We start from the raw sequence: 26,476 nt of genomic DNA, 5'->3' as shown, positions 1-26,476 counted from the left end.
TTACAGCTGCTTTTTGACTAAATCCTTTAATAATTGATTTTTTTTGATAACTGCTTTAAAGAAGTCTAAAATGCACTTTTCAATATAAATACAATTGACAAAGACATGAAAAAGTTTCTTTATAGTAAAAGTTAAATTATTTATATTTCTAATTTGTTTTAGACTATTACGGAAACATTGTTGTAATAGAAACAAAACACAAAATCGTATTTTGATTGACAATAAATGAGAAAATCCACTGAGATTGTCACATAAGATCAATTCAACAAAAAATAATCAAAGAGAATATTCATTTTAGAGATTGTGGAGGAAGCATCCCATGATGCCAAAAATGATTTATATAAACACAAAAATCAGAAAGCTAAAGATTTTTTTCCTCCCGATTTGAAATACAAAGAATAACATTTAAATAAAAAAGACTGAATTTTTTACATATAATTGAATTCATTGTTAAACCCTTTTTTATTTAGAGCTATTATCAATGTTTTAATTTTTTGTATAAATCTTACTTTTTAGAGGCGTAGCCAGAAAATCTGTAATAGGGTGGCAAGGCAATAACCAGTGTACACTGAGGGGTGGCACCAGAACCTCACGGTCAATCTATACTCTTCCAACAGAAAATTAATGAGCAAAACATCCATATTTTCTAAATAAAGACAAACTATACTTTCCTACAGCCTTTGCTAACAAATAGACGCATATATTAAAACATCCATACTTTCTAGATAAAAGGTATAGAGGATCCTTTCAGGTTTGAAGTCTGGGGCATAAATCTCTTCCATTTTCTTTACTTACCTACTTGTATCAACAATCATTCTGCATAAAATCGACATTTATAAGTACTAATATCTACATAAATGGATTAAGATTTTATTAAAATAGCTATTTATTTATGATTTCACTGAAGACTCCTAGATGGCTTGCAGAGACACATAATTTTCTCTTTACCCCATGAAACACAAAATCTAGAAATGGAAACAGCATGAATTCTGAACTAATCATCTTTAATGTTTGTATTATGGTGTGCATAATTAACCACAGTGTTTTTGTTATCAAGTGATTGTTAATATTTGAAATTTTTTAAATGTTTTGAATATTCCAATTGAGAGTGTTACTGCTGTCACTGTCTGTATTAGAAGGAAAAAATGGTAGGGGTGGCCAATGATTGGCTAAGGGTGGCCATGGCCCCCCAATCTAGCTCCGCCCCTGGGTTTAACGTTGCATGTTTTAATCATCTTTTTAGGTCACTAAAAAAAGAGATGAATAACACAGAAGCACGGGCTGATGAATCAACGGAATACCATAGAAATTTGTAGAATGTATGTTATACGTTTTTTTTTTTTTTATTGTGTGAAAATAGGAAAGCATTAGTTCACAGAAGCCGTTTTTACACTAAACGTTTTCCATCCCCAAAAATGAGCGACAAAACGAGTAGACCTAAAAATCCAAAAGGAAAGGACTGCTAATGCTGTAACCGGCGAAAATCCCTAAACCTCACATTTTATCTGATTAAAATAGATCACGAAATGTTGATCAAAAGCCCTTTTGTAAAGATAATTGATCAGATTAACTATGCTCTCACATGTGTTTTGTTTGCGGCATGACTCTATCCAATCAGCATTCGGTTTCAGGTCACCGACACAAGGATTTCAACGCTGATTGGCTGCCAATCAGAACAGCCAGTAGGTCCCGCCTCTTACCGGAAGCTGACAGTCACCTGATTTTGTTAGCCAACCTCAGAGCTAACCAACAAAAATATTGTTTGGTCGTTTATTTCTTTCCCTTTCGTCCCCTTTTCTCTGTCTTTTCGTTCTTTATCAGAAGATAGAATAACTCCCCAGGTTCTCCCTAACCATGGACGAAACCAGTCCACTTGTCTCTCCGCTCCGGGACTCTGGGGATTTCAACTACTGCACCACGGAGCCAAACAGCCCGCGGGGCGCTTTCGGGAACACACCGGGCTCTGTGGTGCGAGTCTCAGCTGGGAGTCCTGGACGGAGTCGGGAGAGACAGCCGCTACTGGACCGGGACCGGGGACAGGCTTCAAGGGAGCATCATAGGAACGAATTCCCGGAAGATCCTGAATTTAGAGAAATCATCCGCAAGGCCGAACGGGCCATAGAGGAGGGGATCTACCCAGAGAGGATCTACCAAGGCTCCAGTGGAAGCTATTTTGTCAAAGACTCTCAGGGGGTAAGAGGAGCCGCATCAAACTCACAACCTCAGGTTACTTAAAGCGCCACAGAGCTAAAGATCTGACAGTTTACTGTAGACCTGGGAACATTTACTGTAGTGTTAGGAAAGAGTTGTGGCCTTTTGTAAACAACCCTTTGATGACTTGGCAGATCGACCACAACACATTTAAGTCCAACATGCATCCTCTTTTACAATATTTAAAGATTAGGGTTATTCAGCCTTAGTAAAATATACCAAACATGACTTCAAAGCACATTTCAGGGGTTTAGGTTATAACAATTAGATTTTTTCTTCTTCTCGTGTTTGCATTTTGTTTACAAGGAGCTAATTTACTGTGCCCCTAAGATAAGATAAGATGGATTGATCTCACAGTGGAGAAATATTAACTTGTCACATCAGCTCAATAGTCAAAAGGAGTAAAAGATGCATGGGGTATATACAGTGCATGTGCATGTATGTATATACAGCAGAAGTCTCTTATTTAACAGGATTATTGCATAGGGTGTTATAGCCTGCTATTCAACAATGGAAAGCCCTTAATGATAGTGAAGATATTACACTTGTTTAGGCTTTCAAACTAAGGTTTCAATATACAGTCGTGGCCAAAAGTATTGAGAATGACACAAATATTATATTTTCACATGATCTGCTGCCCTTTGGTTTTCATGTGTGTATGTCAGATGTTGTCATCACTTACAGAAATTCAATTGCAATCATATTATGAGTAACAAAAGCTTGTAATGACAGAATGAGTTAATTCAGCAAGTCATTATTTGCAGTGTTGACCCCTCCTCTTCAGGACCTCTGCAATTCTTCCTGACATGCTCTCAATCAACTTCTGGACCAATTCCTGACTGATAGCAATCCATTCTTGCACAATCAATGCTTGCATTTTGTCAGAATTCCTAGGTTTTCTGTTGTCCACCCGTCTCTTGATGATTGACCACAAGTTTTCAATGGGATTAAGATCAGGGGAGTTTCCAGGCCATGGACCCAAAATCTCTATGTTTTGCACCCTGAGCCAGTTAGGTATCACCTTTAGTTTATGGCAAAGTGCTCCATCATGCTGGAAAAGGCATTTTTCATCACCGAACTGATCTTGGACAGTTGGGAGAAATTGCTCTCAGAGGACATTCTGGTACCATTCTTTATTCATGGCTGTGTTTTTTGGTAAGACTGTGAGAGAGTCGACTCCCTTGGCTGAGAAGCAACCCCACACATGAATGGTTTCAGGATGCTTTACAGTTGGCATGAGACAAGACTGGTGGTAGCGCTCACCTCGTCTTCTCCGAACAAGCTGTTTTCCAGATGTCCCAAACAATCAAATTTAGTTAGCATGCTCCTGAATAAACTGGACCCATAATATAGAAAAGCAAATAAATCTGTCTTCTGCAATACAACTATGAGAAATCTTTTTGAAAACAAAAAGGCTTCTTTATCTTGCAGATAAAAAGAAAAGAAAAGAAAACAGTCCAAATTTAGCTTGTTGGTCTTTAAAGGTAAGGCCCACTGAACCTGTTTGATCATATAAAAGTAAAAGTATTTTACTTCCTTTAAATCGGTGGTTTCCACCCTCTTCATCACATATAAGTAATCATCACCTCAGTTAATCGTTTGAAACAGGAATGTTAAACTTTGGTTTCCTGCAACCTTTAGTTTTGTCTTTGCTTTAAAAAGACTAAATGAAACATTTAGGGTCTTTGGTAGGGTTCTATAGAACCAGATGAAATGTTGAGGAAGTAATTAGGCCTTTTGATTCAGATGGGGTTGGCCAGGGACTCGTCTAAAACTTTACAGGATGCCGGCTGTTTAAGTAGTTTAACACTGCTGATCTGAAATAAAAGTGAGTCTTAAAAAAACAGCTATAAAATCTTAATTCTAGTGTAAATTTTACAAGGAATACAACAAATGGATGTATACAATATTTTTGTGTTTGATGGTTTAGCTTTGTCTTTGTACCTTATAAGTTATATGGTGGATCAGGTCACAAATCTGCTTAAATTATGTACTGGATCTTGGAAGCTAACAAGTTGAAGAATAACTGGTTAAGGTTTGCTGTTACTAAGTGAACTAAACCAGTGTTATAAAGGCTTAATTAGCCTTTCATAATTGCAGACAGTACATCTGTTTTGCTTACTCTAGAATTATTTTCAATCCATTAATTATTTCTGTTCCACTTTACTAGCAGACTCAACGCAGCAGGACAAAGTTGATTCTGTGGACTCTTCAAAAAGAAACACACCCATACCTATTAAATTTTCAGTTCCTTTAAAGGTAGATTTCCTGCCAGATTCTTAATGGGCTTTAAATACCAGTTCTATGGTATTTTAGGGCTTAACAAGCAATGATAATACTTACTTGATAGTGTTGACTAGTAGAAACCAAGTAGTAAATGCCATCAACATTTTTGTATTTTTTTCTAGTTTAAAATCTACCTTTCATTAGTAAAACAAGCTTAACAGATACTTAGAAACTAGAGTATTAAAATGCCTATTAAACACATGCTAGAGCGTGCATAAGCACAATTCTTATTGTGCACGCTCTGTTCAAAAGTTGCTGTTTGCGTCGCTCATACAAGCTTAGCCAAAAGATTTTATTCCACCATGTCAGACTCCCCACCGGTAAGTGAAAATGTAGACGAGCACGTAGGATGGCCTTACATACACATATCACCATAATGATTGACAATTAGGAGGACGACTTATTTAAATGATCCACCTGGAAAAAGAAGATTCAAGCTAGGAGAAAGCATTTTTTCTTTTTTCCAAGCCAACAGATTGGTATACAGAAATGAGGGAGGGTCTTAACCTGCCTCGTCCCTGAGATGTGTTTAAAAGGACTCCTAATTTTAAACAGTTTGTTGAAAATGTTTGTAGTAACTTGAAAACGTATGTATACCTCGATACCTCCCTTAAAAAAAAAAGCAAACTTGTGCGTTATACAATTATCTTGTTTTTCATTCAGTCCTTGACCCTGTTCAGTTTGCTTTATTACATAGTGTGTTTCTACTACTTATTGAAGTCTTCTGAACCAAAGTCAGATTTGTGTTTGTGGGCTCAAACATGGCTATTAAAGTTGATCATTTTCCTTTTAAATTGGACTTAAGTTGTACGAGTACAGCTATACTGGCAGATGCTAATCATTTCAGATTCATCTGCTTAAGAAAGTATCATGTCAGTGCTTGCCTCCATCCTGCCATCACACTGATCAAACACTCTGAGATAACAGCTTCCTCCGACCGGTTTGTTTTTCCCTCAGAAACATTTTGAAATTGAGTTAAACCAAAAATGTTGAGCTCACATGCCTTCTTTGTTGCAGCGGGAGTCGTCCTAATGGATGGACAGCGTTTCAGATAAACCTGTCACTATGGAGAAATTAGAGGGGTTTCTGTCCAGAATAATTGCTTTAAGCTTTAATGGTGGCCGCTGGATTTAATGAAGAGCCTCAAGTGACTCACATGGCGGGCTTTCCTAATAGTTCCCATCAATGGTTCCCATGTTGTGTAACAGAGTGGGGAGAAATAAAGTACAGGAAATCTCTGTTTGAAAGTTCAGTTTAAATTCTCAACGTTTTTATATTCAGTTTGTTAAAAATGAAACAAAAGAAGGTCTTTCATTTCAGTCTCTTATTTCAACGTAAGTCTAGTTTAAAACAGATAATTAATCAGGGGAGAAGTTTTCCTTTACACACCGAGCTGCCGCCATTGACCCTCATCACTGCGGTTTCTTAAGTTGGTCACCACTATGCTAAGTAGTCATGTGCTAGCTCTCTGAGGATTTTTGTTCTTGTAATGGTGTGGGTGTGTGTGCAATAGAAGAGAAATGTGACTTCTGTACTGGAGTCTGAAATCACACCACACCCCAAACTGTCCTCATGTTGTCAAAATCCTCATCCTCTTTTAGATTTAGGGGAAGTTTGCGGCTAATTTAGCCAATGAAAACTGTACAACCTGTTTTTTTCTTGTATTGGTTAATCCACATTTTTGCTTTATTGAACTTATAACTCATAAAGGTTATAACCTAATCCTTTTTTTACACTCCCCTTTGTTACAGTGGATTGCAAAATTACCAACCTATTTAATAATAATAATTAAATCATTTAATTTAACTCTAATGCATTCATTTGGGTTTTATCCATTCATCCATCCATTTTCTGTCACGCTTATCCCAAGCGGGGTCGCGAGGGTGAGAGGCGAGGTACACCCTGGACAAGTCCATTGCAGGGCAACACAGAGAAACAGGACAAATAACCATTCACACACACCTAAGGAGAATTTAGAGAAACCAATTCACCTATCAGTACATACACAGTACTGAAGTACATAAAAGTGAAGTAGAAGAACAAGGACTTGTGCCTCTCCAAGACATTTTCAAGCAACTTATTTCAATTCATCCTCTTTTTAGTGTTAACTCCAAATAAAATGTATAATTTTTTGATATATCTCTTGAGCTTTGCAGATCTAGAGACTTCGTATAGTTTACCTTTTCATTTTCTCCATCAGATTGAGCAGAGTTAGAATGGACACAGCACTAAAAATGTAATGTTTGCATGCCACAGTATTTCTAAATATCATTTGAATCCTATTTATAGTCCTTTTTTGCCACTTCAGTTATGAACTACCTTGTGTGTCGCATCACATCAAATTCCAATAAAAGACTAAAGCTTGTGGTTCTAATTTGACAAAACATGACAGAGCTCGAGGGGAAGGATTTTCAATCTAGTGATAAATTTGTGCTCTTAAGTTTATACAGTTCCTCATATACACAATAAATGCTTTCCTAAATGCCTGTTTTATCTGCCCCACCCCCGCACCTCTATCTTTTCAGAAAATTATTGGTGTCTTCAAGCCAAAAAATGAAGAACCGTATGGCCAGCTGAATCCCAAGTGGACAAAGTGGCTCCAGAAACTGTGTTGTCCCTGCTGTTTTGGCCGCGACTGTTTGGTTTTAAACCAGGGCTACCTGTCAGAAGCTGGAGCCAGCCTGGTTGATCAGAAGCTGGAACTCAATATTGTCCCCAGGACCAAGGTATAACCCTTCACACTCCTGCCTACATATTGTCTACAAAACCATTTGAAGCTTCTGTTCTTAAACAAATGTATTTATATATTTTTTAACAGCTTAAAGTGACTCTCTGAGATGGATTATACAATATTAGAACTATAAATAACTTACCAGTAAATAAAATTTACTGTGAGGTTTTTTTCAAGGCTGGACATTAATCAAATGTCTATATTTATCCATATCATTTTGGTAAATAATGTTAATGTGGCATTTCTTATATTTCATTTACAGAGTATGACTTCAGCCTTTGTCACTGGCTGATATTTTATTTACTTTTATATGTTTTGTGATATTTCTAAAATGTTTTAATAATTTACATAAATTTTTACAGGACTGTTGTGTTCATCCATGTCCAGTTTTTTTTAGGGTTTTGTGTTATTTATATCGAAATTGTTTCGGTCAGGTTTAATAAACATTATAATTTCTGTATATTGTGATATACATTTTTTTCTAGCATGATTTCAAGGTTTATCTGTGATGTTTAAAAAAGCCTAAAATGTCAATCAAACTTTGTCGTTTAGCTTGTCTACAAGTCAGTGCTTTGTTTATCAGGTCGACCGTTTAAAACTAGGCAGACCTGACGAGTTATTCTATCCTCTGACTTTTTGTCATTCAGTTGCTTTTCCTTATATTACTCTGTACTGCGGCTGAAGCAATTGAGATTAATCTGATTAATCGATCATTGAAATAATCATCAACTGATTTAGTAATCGATTAATCATTAATTGGAGTATATAGACTCTAAAACAGGCCTTTAGCTGACACAGCAAACCACTTAGAGAACAAATTATACCAAAATTGTGAAAAATAATTAACATTTTGCATTCAAGATGAAAAAAAAATTAATTTGCTCTATCCAGAACTCCTCAAGTGGAAAAGTTTAATTTCGTAAAAAGCCCTTTTTAACTGCTATCCGATTATTAATCGATAAATCGAAAAATTATCAGCAGATTAGTACTATTAAACCTACGAAGGAAAATATGTGGAATTATTCAGCAAACAAAATTATTGTGAAATAAGTAAAATACCCCTCCTCCACTTTGACTATTGCTTTTCACACACTTGGCATTCTGTTGATGAGCTTCAGTGGGTAGTCACCTGAAGGGGTTTCTCCAGTAGAAATCCACAGAGGTGGTAATAAAAATAAAGATTAATCACTGAATGAGAAGCTGTGTACAAACATTTGACTGGCTGGATAAAGAACGGGTGCAGGCAGCCAAAAATCAAAAAATGGTTGAAACAACCAGAAATTAAAATGTTGTTGCCTGGAAAATAGAAAAGGCTTATCATTTATCTAAAATTTACATTGAAATATGTAATATAATTCGTCTTGCATGAGGATTTAACAGCAACGAGCATTTATTGGAAATGCTTTGGTTTCAAAATTTCCCAAAGTGTAAGGGGAACTGAACTGTATCTGTAGGATCTTCTTCCTTGCTGTTGCAAGTTTTGCAGGAAGGGAATTTCATCTATTGTGTTTAGAGAATTTTTATCAAAAAATTTGTTTTGAAAAAAATGAATATATATTTAAAGGTAATTGATTATATCACAGTAGAAACTGAATGTGAATTTCTGCCCTCTTTCTAGTAAAAGTTAACTTTCCAAATAAATAAATAACCCTAAGATCCTGTCTTTTTTCATTGGCGGTATTAATCCATAAGTTATTTTTCACCTTTCTTACCCACCGCAATGTTTTCTGTGCTTTCAAAAGTTCTTTCTTAATGTCTAATAATCATTACTGGAGAACAGCTGCATACAACTTCTACAAATTGTGAAAAAAGGTATTGAAACTCTTACTGTTGGGTTACATGGTATGAGCATTATATTATACTACATTAAGCTCAGTAAATATGGTATGCATATCCTAAATGTAAGATACTTGATATTAAATCAGACCAAATATGCCACAATGGTAATGTAGGAGAAGGATTATTTTAATCTTGTATTTCCATACTGTTTTTGTATTGAACTATCAATTTCTCTACTATTTTTAATCTGCCTTTCAATTGAAATAAATCTACCTTGGGAATTTTCCAACCATAAAACAAGTTTGAATTTACGTAGTGACATTTTCTGTTTTATTGTCATTTCAGGTGGTGTATTTGGCAAGTGAAACGTTCAACTATAGTGCCATCGATCGGGTCAAGTCACGAGGGAAACGGCTGGCTCTAGAGAAGGTGCCCAAAGTCGGCCAGCGCTTCCACAGAATCGGACTCCCACCCAAGGTTAATTTACTCACAGAACATTTCAGCTTTACTTTTTTTTGGCTAGCTTGTAGGGAAAAAATAATTTGCAAATAAGGTTTTTCACATTTTTAAAAATTCTAAAAACTCATTTTATTAGTGTCTAATAAGTTGTTGGTTTTTTTGTCCCTATGTTAAGATTGCTTGTAAATAGGACTATTCTAAGTGCAATGGAGCTAATAGCCTAACAGCAGTGCTGCTAATCAGTACCTACAGTTCATTGCATTAATGCCAGAAATGGTTATCAGTGAAATCATTACAGAATCCATTCTTCAAGTTTTTAGCTTAAATTTCAAAGCAGAAAATCAGACCACGGGACAGAAGTTAATCCAATTGGTAAATTTAAGGTCTATGATCTGTCAAGGTTGTCATTTTAATGCAGTTTATGGAATATTTTATTTTTAAAGACTTTTTACTTTGAAACATGTCAACAACCACCCCCATTCCAATTCTTTTCAGCAAAGATCCTTTTCACACATCACACTCTGTAATTCATTCGGCTCTATCACAGTTATTTTAACGGAAGGACTATTAAGGTAGTTAAACCAGAAGGTTTTATAACCTCATGATGCAAGTCATTTTGGCCATTAGGCAGCGCATTCCATCAAAATCCTGCCTCCTATTCAGCTGTACCTAGCAAATAAGAGTCTAATTAATCAAAGATTACATTACCGTACATTTATACAAAAGTGTACATATGTCCAAAAAGCAAAGCAATTTCCAAATTTATTAAACCATGCATCAAACCTGTGCGCAAAGTTTTTCGTTTAAGGCTCCTCTTCATGTTCTTCCCTCTGCACACAAAGTTCAACCTTAAATGGTCCAATACAAGCTCCACATAAATGACATAGTGTAATTAAATGAGCCAGCTCATCAATATTATTTGGTGGTTACTAATAGCAACTTCTGAAAAGAGAATGCCCAGTTTAACTGAGGTAGAAACAGCTGTATTTGAGCTGGAGAATTGGATGTTGGATAGCTACAATAGTTTTATGACAAATAAAAGAAGTATGATAAATCAGAGGACTGATCGTATATACAGAAATATTCAAGGCAGCAGGCAGTATTTGACTTTGCGCTGGTTGTGATATCTCAGCTTTATAGATAAATTCACGGAATGATTTTTTTCCTAAAAGTTGCTTCTGGCAAGGAATTAATTAATATTTTATTATGATTAGGAGCAGATAAGAAACCTGGATTGGCTAACAGCAATAATTTATTATATATTATAAATAAAAAATCTTAAAACCTGGAGAAGATGCCCACCGAGGTACCTATAAGATTTTAAAGGTATAGTGGAGGATAGTCCCGAATTTTTGAAAAGAACAGCCCTCTCCACTTAAAACATAAGAAATAACAAATGCACATGCACAACCCTCTGCTCCAGAGAGGGAACGCTTATTAAACGTATGTGACAGCATGCACCAGCCCATTCCTCCTCATTTTACTAGCAGTGATGTGAAATGGATTTCTCCAGCAGATCAGAATCCATCACACACTCTTATGCTTGGACGTGATAGCTGTATTAAAAAAGCTGTCCAGCAATCGGTGTAAATGCCTAACATCTCGTTAAATTTATCTACTGATCCGTGGTATGATTCACCTGGTGATGACTGGGGAGAGGAATGAGTTCTCTGATTCAGGATCGAGCTTCTCATGGGCCTCTTTTATTGATTTGAACGGTCCTTAAGGGTAGCTCACTAGTGGGAGCATGTTTACACTGTGAGATTAGATGCTGTGACAATATAGCACTATGATTAAAGTTTTACAGTCAACATCTACGAAGATTATCTCCAATCAACCAACAAAACTACCTGTATCGCTGTTTTCCATTGTCCTCCAATGGGGTGTGCAGGGGTACACACAAACATGGGATCCCAAACACAGTGGGCCAAATTTGTTTTGGATAGCTCACAACCTTTGTGTGGAAATCGACCTGTGCAAGTTTCAGGCCTACATGATTCACATCCCAGAACACTTTCGATCTCAGCTACTACCATGCGGATGAGACACCTCAGGGATGGACACGGAAATGCGGTACCAAAACGGTCCCAGTGCAACAAGCTTCAGCATTATCGTTTCTCTTAAGCAATTTATTAAGCTGTTATTTCACTTTTTAATGAGACTCCAACTCAAAAAAACATAGTACTGCCAATCTATTCCTCCTTAAGAAACGGAACACTTATGGGGCTAAAGCTCTGCTCTCATATGTTGTCTCACTAACTCCTCAACAATGTTTTAAATTTAGCGACTTCTTCACTATATTTAGTGACTTTTCAGATGCTTCTGTGATGTTTGAGACTTTGACAGCTGAATACCAACGAACGGGATGAGTTTAAGGTGTTTGGCGACTGCAGTTCTGAGCCCATCTCGGTTCTAAAGCTCAGAGAGTCGATGGTCAGTCAGTCATCCTGGCTGTGCAGCAACTAGGACGGAAGACAGAAACCCATCTGTTTTCCCAAAATGAGTCGCTTTGCATGAACAAAGATTCCACTGATTCCAACCTAGATGATACAGTGGGACAATGAAAATGTTATATTTAACCTTTTCTTTATTCTTGGACATTGTGACACTTGGATCTTCGCTGTAATTGATTCATGCACAGCCTCCCACATCATATTCTGTGGGTTACTCTGCTATCATTTGTTTAAGTTAGATGATATATTTACAAAATCTACATATATAATGTTGATTCTGGTAAAATATAAATGAACTCTTGAGTTCAGATCTTCTAGTTTTAAGCATTTTTATCAATTTGAATTGCTAATTTGTAATTTAATTATATCCTCCTACAATAATGCAACAAACTTTTTTTTTTTTTTTTTTTTATTTTTTTTGAGGTGTTCGGTAAGTACGCCTAGCTGCAGAACTCATATTCTGTTTGAGCATGATGGTTTTTGAGCCTAAATATAGGCTAGTGCGCCAACCCTTGTGATGCCACTTGTGTGTCAGATTTACGAGCTTCCCTCATAAGATCTTAGTATGTATATAAGAAAATGCACTTAATTATGCAAACTATTTTACGGCTTTTCAAATGTTTTCAGTCAGAGCTTTTCCTTTATTTTTAACAATTCTGTTTGATTAAAATAAAACTATCGATAAGGAGTATCATTTAAAGTAGTAGTATTGATAAATCAGTCATTCTGATCACATAATCCAATTTCCAAATTATACCCCGACTATTTGTTATGCATAATTACATAAGATATAAAAAGAAAAATCTGGGCCCACATCTGTTAAATAGTCTTTTTTTTTTTTTTTTTTTTTTTTTTTTTTTAAACCTGCACAGGTTGGCTCCTTCCAACTGTTTGTTGACGGATACAAGGATGCCGATTTCTGGCTTCGGAAGTTTGAAGCGGAGCCTCTCCCAGAAAACACAAACCGTCAGCTACAGCTACAGTTTGAACGGCTCGTTGTCCTTGATTACATCATCAGGAACACAGGTAATGGTTACCAAAATATACATATTCAAGTCATTTATGGAAATATAACTTATTCTGATTTGCCCAGTCTTTCAGATGTCACTGCTGAGTAAAATGTTTGCCTATTTTGAATCTAGATAGAGGAAATGACAACTGGCTGCTGAAATATGACTTACCCATGGATTCTGGGGGGAACAGGGTGAGGAAACACACTTGTACACAAACACAGACCCACATGTTGTGTTTTGGTATGACATACATTTATTTCTATGGCCTAACCCAGACCCTTACCTCGACTTTACCCATACAGACACATATTTCACCCTAAACCTAAGCTAAACTCAATACCTACTTTAGTCCTAACCCTAGAACTCAGAAGAGAACCTTCCAAATGACCAGTCAGCTGGTCCCCACAAGTATCTGTAAGTCCCACCAATGTATTATGTTCCTGGGAAATTTCTCCACAAGAAACGAAACACAGTTCCTCTGCCCCAAACACGCATTCTAGCCTTGCTTTAAATAGTAAAGCTGCTGTTTATTTCCATTGTTTTAAGTCATATTCACTACATCATATTCTGCATCATATGGAGCCTTTAACACTGTCAAAGGCATTTAACGTTTACAAATATACAAATATTGTTTGGTATTATTTTTGGATTGCCTATCAGTACACCAAACACCATGGTGGCATTTCATTGGTGACTCTTTTAGTCCATATATTTTACATTATATCTTATATTATATATAAGTACCCTGTTCTTATTGGGTTCCTAACATTGCCTGGCTGCCACACCTACCCATTTACATGCTGACATATCTTGGAAGACCCAATTTTAGTAATTTGTGTTTTGTTTTTAGCTCTGACAGATCATGTTGTGTGTTTTTCAACTGTTTTAATGTTAAGTTTTCTTTATTGATTTCAGGACACAGACTGGGTTGTAGTCAAGGACCCTATCATCAAGTTGGCAGCTATAGACAATGGCCTTGCCTTTCCACTCAAACACCCTGACTCCTGGAGAGCATGTAAGTAAATTTACCTGCACATCTTTATCATAACTGCATATCTATTAGGGTCGTTGGTCTTTTTCACTGATGAAATATCCAAGTTTGGAAATTAAACAAGTTTCATTGATATAATTGTTTCATTGTTGACTTTACAGACCCTTTCTACTGGGCGTGGCTGTCCCAAGCTAAAGTTGCTTTCTCCCAGGAAATCAGGGATTTGGTGCTACCCAAACTTTCAGATCCAAACTTTATCAAAGATCTGGAAGAGGACCTCTATGAACTATTTAAGGCAAGGAGAGCTTCAGCACAATCATCAGCTGTAGCTTTAAAATAAAGTACGAGTCCGTGATTAAAACACCAGATAACATGTTTCCTATTTTTGTGTTACAGAAAGATCTAGGTTTTGACCGGGGACAGTTTCAAAAACAAATATCTGTTATGAGGGGACAGGTGAGTTCACTCTTCACCTCCATTTTGATTAGTCTTAAAATCTAAAACTGACTGAAGTTTATCAACATCTTTTAGTTGGTTAGGCGTTTAAGTGTTTGTGTTTCCATCTTCAGATCCTAAACCTTTGCCAAGCACTGAAGGAAGGTAAATCCCCGCTCCAGCTGGTCCAGATGCCTCCAGTTATCGTTGAAACAGCTAGAGCACCTCAAAGAGCAAACAGTGAATCCTACACGCAGAGCTTTCAGAGTAGAAGACCCTTCTTCACCTGGTGGTAGGACCAAAGGAAAAACAGCAGCAGATTCAAATTGCTTTGGTGAGAAGCATCTCCGCATGGATGCAAGAGAAAAAATCCCGCTACCTCTCCTCTCCTTGTGGATTTTTTTGTTTTTGCTGCAGAAGAAGGTTGTTGGACGGAGAAATTAGGCAAAAGAAGAGGGATTTCCCAAAATATCATCCCTGTTTGCATCCGTGCCTTGTGTGAATATGATCAAAGAAGGTTCTGTGCAATGGCATTGTTTTCTGCACTCATGGGTGCATGTTATGGTTACTTACCCACCCACTTGCACACCAGTCAGAATCTTCTCATTGGTTTATTTTTGAATGAGAGGTTTCTTGCATTCCATTTTTTTTGTTTTTATTTTTTATTTTTTTCCTTGCACCTGTCCATACTTGTACACATTTCCTCTGCTACGCAGTGCCAATACAATTGTTTTTCATTAGGTTAGAGAAGTCTTTCCTGAGGCTTACTCACACATTTAGGAAGAGGGCACTGAAGTGGTTTGTATGTCCAAAATTTGACCATATGAACTGGTTTCACGATATGCATTGTCTCCATGGTGATTGCAATGCAGTAACACTGAGGTACGTACAGTTACAGAGTTTCGATAAAATAGGAGCCATATAACTTGTTTGCCTAAATTTCATTTTCCTGCAAATGAATAATTTTATGAAAAAGGAAAGTTATGCATCTTTAACTAAACAGTGAGGTGTGACAATTTCTAGCTGCTCCTGTTTTTCCTCCGTCATGATGATTGTTAGATCATGATGATTTGTGGCTCTTGTGTGGACCCGCTTGAAAGAGAGGAAGTAACACGCTACTGAACTGACATGAAATGTGTTGTGACAGTGCACTGTATAATTTGTATGTAATATTTAATGAAAATTATAATTAAAACATATTCAACTAATACTGATTTCTGCTGCTTTATTTATTTATTCATGTATATATTTATAGGGTAATATGAGGTACAGTTGTTGCCTTATGCTAATACTTTTTTCTCATTAAAAATATTAAAAAAAATTTGAAGTAGTTGTTTTAAAGAAATTACTTAAAACTCAATATTTTTTGACATCTACATTAAGTATATGTATATATATATATAATTATTATTATTATTATTATTTTTTTCATTCTTCGCTAGTTAGGAAGGACCTCATGAAATTCAAAGTGCTAAATTTAACATTCTGAGCTCCAATCCAAATGTGTCACACAGCAAATGTCTATTATGAGATTAATTGCAACTGCAGCATGTATGCAAAACCAAAAGTGCCACAAATTTATAAACAAGCAGGAAAAAGACATAACACTACCATGTAAAGTGCACCGGATTAGATCTCCGATATCAAATTACCGATATCTGATCCAGCTAATTAGTCAATATCTGAGCCCATATCTGATCCAGGTATCAGATCGGTGCATCTCTAGTAAAAAGGGACATAGCTACCCTAGATACAGTGTTTGCATTCTATCTATGCTTCAGAAAGAAGATAAAAGTTCCTCTACTAGAGATATTCAGCAATTGTCCTTGATAGATAGAATTTTATTGTTAAAATATTGTTTTTATTACATCTTATCAGCCTAAAAGTATCTGCTAATTTTCCCAAACTGAAGGTAGATTATCAGAGGGAAACTAATAATAATTAAAAGAGACAATTTGCCATCTAATCAAGTAAAATAAGTTATTATTGATTGAAAATGTAGCTATAATTTAAATTCACCCCGGTTAAAATCAGCTAGGAATTTCACATCTTAAAAAGTTCAAAGATTATTTCTATACAACATATTCAACCAAAGAAACATTTCATATACAACTATATACAATTACTATTGTCATTCCACACAATGAGTTCTGTGAAACCAACATAGTTTGATGGTGTATCTATAATTTGTGTCTAATAAATTTTCCAATGGTAAATTATTTAATTTTTTCAGATTGAAATCTGCCCAAACGCTTGACAGTGATGACAGCAATAGCAGACACATCCTTCAGTGCTAAAATAGTATTTTGATACATTAGTCCTTTCCTCTCCCTCAACCACAAGGGGCATATTTTGTCAGTGGAGGATGCGGTGAAGGTAGCGTTCAGAGTCTCTGGCACTTTCCATCCTAATGCCCAACCTCCATGATGATGGCTTGAAAGGATTCCCTGTAACATCTTCGTCAGCTGATAATTTAAATCTCCCCAGGCTTGTCTGATCATCGTTATCTTCCACAGGGTAGACAGCTGATGGTTCCTCAACCCTGGAGATGGAAACGATGACACTGAGTTAATTTGACCACAATTCATCTTCAAACAGAAACTATTTAAGAAAGATCAGTAATAAGGCCATACATGGAATAAATAATTATAATACATTAACTGCTTATAAGCAATGATTATACTTTTAAATAAGAGCTATAAATAAGAGTTTTTTAGTTGGACAAAAATAATTTCCCATTCAAAAAGTAATATTAGAAGAACAGAATTCAACTTTATTGTCATTACTACAAAGCAACGAAATTCGCTCTCATTTAACCCATCCTTTTGGGGAGCTGTGGGCTGCCATTGTGCGGCGCCCAGGCAGCAGTGTGGGGTTAAGGGTCTTGCTCAGGGACCCAGAGTGGCAGTGGGGCTTGAACTCAGAACCTCTGGGGCTCAAGCGTAATGCCCTAACCACTAGGCCACCACCCCTGCTAGAAGTATGGTACTTTAGGATATATTGGAGGATATAGTAATCTAACAGAGACTATTTTGTCAAAAAGACACAACACATTTAGTTTTTGAATGGCAAGCTTATTCAGATAAGGTCACACCGATGCAATTCTTAGAGAAAGTCTAGAAAGTCTTTCTGATGAAATGGCCTGTTCTGCGGGTGGTATGGACCAATCTATTCTTTTTATGCACATCAGATTTTCTTAAAAAGTAAGCCTGGTTTCTTCAGTATAACTATTCTCTATATTCACCCCTTTTTAATAATGTGTTTAGCTTCATGACTTCCCTCACCAGACGAGCTTCATCTCAGTGAGGAATGTGAAACATGCAGCATAGTGTGTGCCTGTGAAAAGCAGACCAGGATTCAAACTCAGAAAGCTACTAAACATTTTCACATACCTGAGATACCCTGATGTTTTCAGCCACTTGTGTTCACTTTGTCCATCCACTCTTATTCCATTCTTATTCCTGGCTCGAACTCTTAGTCCCACCAAGGCCTGGGCCAGGCCCACTTCATCGTCATTCTGCTCTTCTTCATTCTGCTTTTCTTCATCTGCCCCTTCCAGATTTGTCTCCACATCCTGCCATACTAGCTTTGCCCGATTTTCTGCATTTCGGTCCCCTGCTGTTCTAAAGAGCCTATGTAGTTGATGCAGGTTCACCCCTGAAAAGATGTTGGAATACCCAGACTTTCGACTGCGACGACTGGAAGGTTTCCACTCTGCAGGTAGAGCATCCTTAGTGGAGTTGGGTTCCAGGGCCTCTGCCATTTTCTTTTTTTGGTGAGAGTTTTTCTTTATCCTAAACAAGAATAAAAAGAAATGGTAACCTTGGAGAAAAATATTTAGCTGTCTGTGAAGAGAGGTAAACACTAGATAGGATGGCGAAAACGCTGTCTGACCATAAAAACAGTGTAAAAATGTAAGGGACTGCTTAATTTTTTTAATGCCAACAAAGAATTTGATATTAATTACAATTAATTAAAGTAGGTTAAGAATTTATTTTAATACTCGGATTTAATAAAGTAGAAAAAAACTTTTACTGACTAATGATTTACATAAATTTATGTCTTGTTAAGAGATATCTTTCTCATGTCTTTCAAGAAAAAAACGTTTGAATAAAATCTAGTTAAAATCCAGATCTTTAAGGAATATTAAAAACATTTTTTTTACTCAACTGTATGATTTAATTTTTGAGAGAAATGCCATATTTGAGGATCTACTATATTTCAATGAACAAACCTTTCACCTTTTTAACAAATAAGCCAATGAATCAGTCCAGCTCTGTAGCAGTCCATGCTGTCCTGGCCATATTTGTCGAATAGGTTGAAGTTTGAAACTTTAAAATAATCTATACATTTCTATGTTTACAACTTCTGATGATCTTATTTCTCAGAGAAATGATTGGAATAAAAAAGTGTTTTATTGATCCATTTTGTTTTAGGGTTTAGAAGCCTACTTGATCAGTTATTTAGAATTGCATAAAATGTTGAGTGAGCAGTCTGAGAGCTGTCCTTTTACATTTAATCTTTTACAGATTTTTCTATGAGGTAGCCTACCCCAAAATGTATCTTCTTTGCCATATAAAACCCATTAGATGACATTCCACAAAAGCTTCATCTAAACTAAAAATCAAGCTCCTAACTCTAGGAACATCTTTTGGAGAAACAAGAAGAATGTGGTCTAACTATTGTGCTTACCTTAGGCTGTGTGGATCAAACGAGAAGGTCTGCCTTTACACTACAGGCAGACACAGACAACCTAATTACTGAGACAGCATCTAGACTGCTGCCTTCACCACCACCTAATGCTGAGCTGACCCACTTCTAACTGCAGCGTCAGAGGCAAACAGAGCTGTGGGGGGAAGGAATAATCAAAGAGTAATCCAGTCATGACGTCAAGCCCAGGGCGCTCACCTCAGTCTGTACATAAAGAAGCAGAAAGAATTTAACAAACTAGTAGAGACTGTGTAGAAATATCAATGCTCAGGCTGAGTCTGATAATGTTTAGCAATAGTAGTGTGGAATGGTTCTTTGGGAATATAGATACTGAACTACGCAATTTGCTTTCTACAGCAAGAATGCATAGATGTGTTTTAATTCAGGAAAGTCTTCTTGCTCTCCTTGGCCTCCTTGCTGGTCTTTAGCTTCCTCTACAGATTCTTTATCAGATTCAAGTTTGCACTCTGGTTATGGCATGGAAATAATGTGATTTTATTTCTAGTCAGTAGATATATGGAAAAAAGGAGTTTATTACCTAAACCCATCAGAGGCATTGATAATTTTGGATTTACCATGATGTTGCACTTTATTTCTTTTGTTTGCTTTTTGCTGTTTTATATAATATATACATGTGGCCATGGGAGGATTGCAAGCCAGCATGGTAGAAATATAAACGCTAATTATGAATTAATTTAGAACAGAGATTAATTCATCCTTTCAACAACGGAACATAATAGTTTACTACATTTTTAATGCCTGAAATAATATATGGTTTTAAACCATTTTTTGCAAGATTAAATCTTGGAGAGGAAGCCCCCCCAAACAGTTCATTTGATAATACGATCTTTAGACATTTTTTTCTTATTCCTTTAATCAATGTACTAGATATAATTCTTTACCCACAATAGATACCCATATGCTAGACTATAGGAAAATATAAAACTCACAGACAACCACAATTAAAATATTTGTATTTTTTTGTCTAATAATCCATATTACAGTATTATTTGTATACACTCTATACACTTTGTGTAATTTTTCATTTGATCTACAACAATAGTTCAAAACGACCATTTAAAATTATCATACTTGACTGGACCTGTGAAAATTTATCTTTAAGATGTTTTCAAAAAATGGATTGTATTTTATTTACTGAAGGTGAGTCTTTTATGATGTTTTGATGGACATAAGATTACTCAGTAATGTTTCTGATCTGTTTGAAATGTCTTAGAAGGAACAGGTAGAATGAACAAACCAGAAACAACTTAGGGGTTAAGTAGTCCAAGATGTCTGGTGGCTCAATTACAAAGGCTGGGTCACAATTAAAGCTTTACAAAGAGAAAACAGGATCAATAAAAGTCTGATCAAACGCAAAAATGAAACGCACCAGGAGAGGGACCTAATACCACAACAACAGACATGAAAATAAGAACAGCTGCAGGTCAAACTTGTTCAAAAGGAGCTGCAATAATAAGTTTGTCTATTAAATTGTATATATCTGTCAACCAGTTTGTGTCAATACAGCAATCTTCTAGATCAGGTATTCATCACCCATCCATTAGTTCGCTCTTAGATTGTCTTAATAAGATCAATATTCTTAAAAAAAAAAAAACCGAAGTAGAAAGGAGGTAACTTTATCACTGAGCTATTTTCATGTAGCTAAAATCTGCTTCCATGTTTTTATAACTTAAATATGTGGTGAGTGTCTTACTTTCTTTGTGACACATGAATGCAACATTAATCAGCCAGCAGGTGTGAGAGGGTATATATGTATATTTGGCTCCTCTTCAGGAATAGCCAACACTTTGTTTATTGGACTAATTTCAGCTTTAGTAATTTTTTTGCAAAAGCTAGATATGAGTCGACTTTTTGTTGGACTGGTGAAGGCTCGACAGGCTCAAATATCCAGAATGTGGGTTCAGCAAAGAGCAACCTATATCCATGATAAGCCACCTAAAGACAAAATTGGAGGTGTGGTAAGTTCTAATCATCCATCTTGACTTTAGATCTTTTCTTAGAAAGTTATTCTTTCCCTTGTCTGATTTTTTTTTTTTTTTCTTTTTCTAAAGGAATCTGTGTTTGTCCTGACTGTGATGTCTGTTGCTATCCTCGGGCCCTCCGGTTGGATCCTGTCAAACTTGGACCATTACAAAGTCCGAAAGTGATGGAGGACATCATGGAGACTTGTTTGTTAGTCCAATGACTTGCAGCTGAAAGTGCCTGTTGGAATGTTTACTAAATGGGTATTTAATAAACTCTTGTATCACCATATCTAGTGAGCAGGGCTTGTTTTATTTCCAATGTATAAATCAACTGTTGTAGTATAACATACGCGCCACTGGGTGTCGCCAGAGGTGCGTGAGCCGCATTCCTTTTCAAGGTGAACCTTTTTTTTTTTTTTTTCGTTTAAACTTTATATAACAAACCTATAATGTACAAAGACTCGTTGAGGTACAAACATTACAAAAAGAGAACATGGTGCTAAAACAAGAACGGATAAATAAACAACAAGGCCAATGAATTTAATATAGAGAAAGATTTAAAACAAAATAGAAGTAGAAATACTGGCAGTTTTTTTGTGTGTGTGGCAGAAACAGATTTCAATGAGGTGTAATGTTTCAATGAGGTGTAATACAATTTTTAAATAAATAAAAAAATCAAAACATGGAGTAGCACCTCTATTTACAGCAATGTATATATTTGACAATCAAAACAATTTAATTGTGAACATCTGTCAGCAAAACTGTTAAGAGCATGAAATCATAACAGTTTATGTATGGAACTACCACCAGCATGAGAAACGGCTGACTTTATTACTGGATTTAAATGTTTATCTAATTGTACTACTCTATAAAACTCGACTATCAATACCAAGATTTAAAATTATAGATTAAACGTACAAGTTTAAAGGCTATCGGATGAGAACCCAATTTAAATTCCAGTTCTGTCCACTAGGTGTCACCTTCCACGGAAGTGACGTTTTATTAAACCAGCTGACGCGTTCACACAATTGTTGTCCAGCGAGATCAATCAGAAAACTATCCAAAAATCAAAGGGCGGTGGATAAACGGCATGAAGCCACAGCTGTTAGGGGGCCAGGGGCCCGTGCTGGCGCCCTTGCTGCGTGGATCTGATGCCATGCGGTCAATCCAGGAGGAGCTGGTTGCTGCGATACACGGAGCCCTGGAAGCGGCTGTGGAGATCGCTGTCAGAGAGGTGAGGACGCTGGTTGGTCAGGCGACACTCGGTATGCATGAAGAGCTGCGGAGGGAGAACGAGTCTCTGAAGGAGAAGCTGCAGCGAGCAGAGCAGCTGCTGCACTGTGTCACAATGGAGGAAGATGATGGTAGCGACAGACAAAGAGACGGAGCGCCCCACCCTGCTTCCTGCGGTCCAAACACTGTTACACCAGAGGTCAGAGGTCAACCTGCAGGGGGTCAAAGCTGCCTTGGTCTGGATCACCGAGATGTGAGCAGACCATCTGATCGCGATAGGAAACAGCCTGACACCGATGGACAAAAGACTCATAAAGGTAACATGTCAGAGGTTAAAACGTGTCCCCAATTAAATGCAGCTGAGATCCTCCTATAATAAAGTTTGAAACAAGTCATACTCAGTCTTATTTTGATAAAGGACTTTGCTTGTATATCTAATGTTTAAGCGTTTTGTTATAGGCTGCTGAACTATCTCAGTTTTAGCACAGTTTACTGTATGTACACTATTCGTGAAATAAGGACGCCAAGAAATGAATCCCAAATGCACCAGAGAGCTTTATCACAGACCCTTCCTCCCAGCAGCTGTAAGACTTTATAAGACTTGATCACTTTTCCTAATAACCTCAATAATTCGTTACATTCATGCTGATTTTGCAGAGTTTCTACCCTGGTCAGTTAAATTCAAATCAGTGTATTTATATAGCGCCAATTCACAACAAATGTCTTCTCAAGGAACTTTACAGTTCACCAGATCATACAGTCAAATTGATTCAAAGTTTTCTATCTAAGGAAAACCAGCTGATTGCATCGACTCATTGACTTGGATGCAATCCTTCACACTAAGCGTGCTTGTAGCGACAGTGGAGAGGAAAAACTCCCTTTTAACAGGAAGAAACCTCCAGCAGAACCAGGCTCAGTGTGAGCGGCCATCTGCAGAAGCTGACTTGGGTTCAAGGAGACAGAAGCAGAGATACAAAAAGCAGCTGTAAAAGGCGGCCCCGTCCAGGAAACACACAGGATGAAGAGAGCACATCCAGCCAGTCACAGTCAGAGAAACAGGACTACACTGCAAAAACAGGCAGATCTCCAACATTTATAAACAAAGGTGTTGATGGCAGCAGCACAGCTGATATTTCTCGTGTTATTTCAAATAAAATGCTGCTGTCATTTTGCACATCTTTGATGCTATTTTCAAATATCCATTACTGTAGAGATGTCCACAGCTGTATTGGTTATTTATTCTCCAGGTGCCCAGTTTTATATTCTTGAATAACCTTTACAATACAGTATTTTATTTATCTTTTTACTCTTCACTGTTATATTATTCTTATACATTTTTCTAAGGTCCACATTTGTGTGACAATTTTTCTATGATCTTTTTGCTGCTGTCAACACCAGAATTTCCCTATTGTGGAACAATAAAGGGATTTTCTGTTCTTCTAAGAAGACCATCTGTTAGTGATAAAATATTTCTAAATTGCTACTGATTTTAAAATACCTCTGGCAGTATTTTGAGGGTGTAGCTGACTTTATTTGCAGGGATTTCTTCATGAAATCTGACCAGCTCTTGGATGTAGCAAATACCCTTTATAAGTAGTTCATTAAAAAAAACAAACATAAACTTGCTAATAATGCATCTTTATGCACTTTTCTGTTGCATTAAATTTTATCTCATTGCAATCAGATATTTTAAAATTAGCTTCTCCTCTCTTTTCTTAGGGACCATTGGAGGGCTCAGTATTATTAAATCAAACTATGTTTTATCAGCAGGGAAACTAGAGATTTAATGTTGGTTGTGAATGAATGTAAATGAAAACTAAATTCTATTCATCATTTTTGTCAGTTTTCAACTTGCTTCATTTTATTCACAGATGTGTTGAAAATAGAAGGTGTGACCACACCGTGTCGAAACCTACAAGCTCCAGAGTCAGAAGCAGCTCTTAGAACTTCCCTCAATTCTACACTGGAGCAAGTTACTATAAAGCAGGAAGAACCGGAAGAGGAAAGGACACCTATCTGTTTGGACGTAGTTAAAGACGAAAGTTTAGTTTCGGACAGCATTAATTGGCCGTCGGAAGGGACAGATATCCGGTGTCAAGACCCAAAGGCTCAAGTTCTTGATGAAAGGGTGGATCAAGGTAAGAGGCAAACCAGATGAGCTGATAGATGCTGCAATAGTTTTTACACCCTTAATTCACTCAAACTCTTCCCCAGTCCTTTAATTCCTGCTGTATATCCACATAAAACAATATAAGAATTACTTGACAATATAAATAGATTGTAAGTAAGTGAGGTTTATTTATATAGCACAAAGTGCTGTACAATATGAGGCATAGAATACAAAGCATCACTTTAATATAACCAGATATCAACGCTGAGGCTCTTACAGATTAATACAAAATTTATGCAGATCAATGTCCAGAAGCCTCTATAACTGGTATGCCTCAGCTTTTAAACTAACTGGAATCACTTCCTGTGAGTGCTTCCATAGCAAATTAAAAACTTTGTGTCAGATGTTTCCTATTTGCAGGTACCTATTGTCACCCAAGTGCTGTGTGTACTCATGTGTTCCACTGTTGACATCCCCCAGTTTTCATTCATTTTTTTATTTTATTGAGGGTTGTTTTGGTTTTATTCTTCTGATTTATTCTTTTTCTCAACAGCTCGCCCTCCAAACATAAGTAGCAGCCTCACATCAAACTCGGATCTTCAATTAATCTCTCCAGAGTTTTCAAACATCTTCCATCTGGAACCAGCTTCCGTATCACAGGCTCTTCCACAGGTCCAAGAATCCCATATCAAGTCAGGCCGCAGCAGCACCACCATCCCCACGTGTAAGCTTTGTGGTCAGACCTTTCCCCTGCCCAGCTTGTTGCGGCGACACTTTGGTCAGTGCAGCCTGAGGCTCCAACAGCGTGGTCAGCCTCCCCAGGGAGGAGGCACAAAGACCCGGCTGCAGCTTCACCCCCCAGGCTGGAGCCCCTTCCGCTGCACAGTGTGCAGCCGAGACTTCAACCGCTTGGAGAACCTGAAGACTCATCTGCGCATCCACACTGGCGAAAGGCCTTACACCTGCTCTGTGTGCCTCAAGTGTTTCCGTCACTCAGGAGCGCTGACTCGGCATTTCCGCATCCACACAGGAGAGAAGCCGTACGTCTGCGGTCAGTGTGGGAAGTCCTTCAGGAACTGTGGTGGGCTCAAATTCCACCAGCGCACTCACAGCAAAGACCTACAGTAGATTAAAGAAAGTCAAGTTCTTTAAGTGCTGACAGCTATTAAAACACAAATTTATATTCTTCATAAAATTTGAAGTTTATAAAATACCAACACAAGGCTTTTAAATACAGAAGTGTTTGGTTTTCTAAAAATATATATTGCTCAGGGAATGTCTGCTTGACAGGATTCAAGACAGCAGAGTTGCTCATGATTGATTTTGAGCAGAATTTACCGATAAAACAAATTTGTTTTAATCTATGAAAGGCAAGCTAATATCCAACGATCAATTAGCTAGTTACATTTTTAAAAGTTTGTAATTATTCAAAATAAAAGTTTCTTTTTTTGAAATAAAAATATTTTTAATGACATTTTAATTAAAATTCACTTGTTCATAAGCTCATGTGATTTTTTTCCCCTTTATAGCTAATTCCTCCTTCATTCAAATTCTTTCACAAATTGCTATTTTGATCAACTAGAGCTGTAATTATTTAGTAATAAATCCTTTAAAATAGTTGGAATACAAAATGATTTTACCTATATTAATAATTGCAAAGGTGATAATGCTGTAGCAATGATTATTGCAGCTCATGGTGACAGTTTATGTTGTGTTCAGTTCAGTTTTTGCATTTTTGTAATAAGTATGGAAATAAAATATTTTCATTTATTTATTTTTTTGTCCACTTTAGGTTCCTGTCTGCTTAATATTGACTTGTCCATATGTGTTTTAGCATCATAATCACATCGGAGATGGTTGGGGAGAATTGTCAATGGATTGCTTGATTCTCCAGAAATTGGTTTGGAAACAAACTAATCTCATCTAAATAAAGAAGGGAACAACATTTAGGAAGATGTGCAAGTTGCTGCTCAGAGAATGAGTAAACACTTTATGTATCCTATTTATTTTATTTATTTATTTATTCGTTTTTCAGGGACGGTACACATAAATAAACATTTCTGCAAATGTAACAGTATTG

General features: G+C 36.7%; 2 protein-coding genes across 2 annotated transcripts; both read left to right on the top strand.

Moving 5' to 3' along the window:
* Positions 1-1,704: 1,704 nt before the first annotated feature.
* Positions 1,705-15,545, top strand: pi4k2a (phosphatidylinositol 4-kinase type 2 alpha). Its single transcript, XM_015371125.1, has 9 exons — positions 1,705-2,193; positions 7,023-7,223; positions 9,353-9,484; positions 12,792-12,945; positions 13,062-13,123; positions 13,848-13,947; positions 14,085-14,218; positions 14,320-14,379; positions 14,493-15,545. The coding sequence occupies exons 1-9, from the start codon at positions 1,855-1,857 to the stop codon at positions 14,652-14,654; spliced, it is 1,344 nt and encodes a 447-aa protein (XP_015226611.1). The 5' UTR covers positions 1,705-1,854; the 3' UTR covers positions 14,655-15,545.
* A 6,325-nt stretch (positions 15,546-21,870) lies between these two features.
* LOC107082457 (zinc finger protein 184-like) lies at positions 21,871-26,250 on the top strand. Its single transcript, XM_015371148.1, has 3 exons — positions 21,871-22,603; positions 24,158-24,424; positions 24,950-26,250. Exons 1-3 carry the CDS (start codon positions 22,144-22,146, stop codon positions 25,522-25,524), a joined length of 1,302 nt encoding a protein of 433 aa, XP_015226634.1. The 5' UTR covers positions 21,871-22,143; the 3' UTR covers positions 25,525-26,250.
* The last annotated feature ends 226 nt before the right edge of the window (positions 26,251-26,476 follow it).

Source organism: Cyprinodon variegatus, unplaced genomic scaffold (genome assembly GCF_000732505.1).
Source record: "Cyprinodon variegatus isolate N-32 unplaced genomic scaffold, C_variegatus-1.0 Scaffold54, whole genome shotgun sequence".
Lineage (NCBI taxonomy): Eukaryota > Metazoa > Chordata > Actinopteri > Cyprinodontiformes > Cyprinodontidae > Cyprinodon > Cyprinodon variegatus.
Note: the sequence above shows the minus strand (reverse complement) of the source record. Positions and strands in the feature narration are given on the sequence as shown.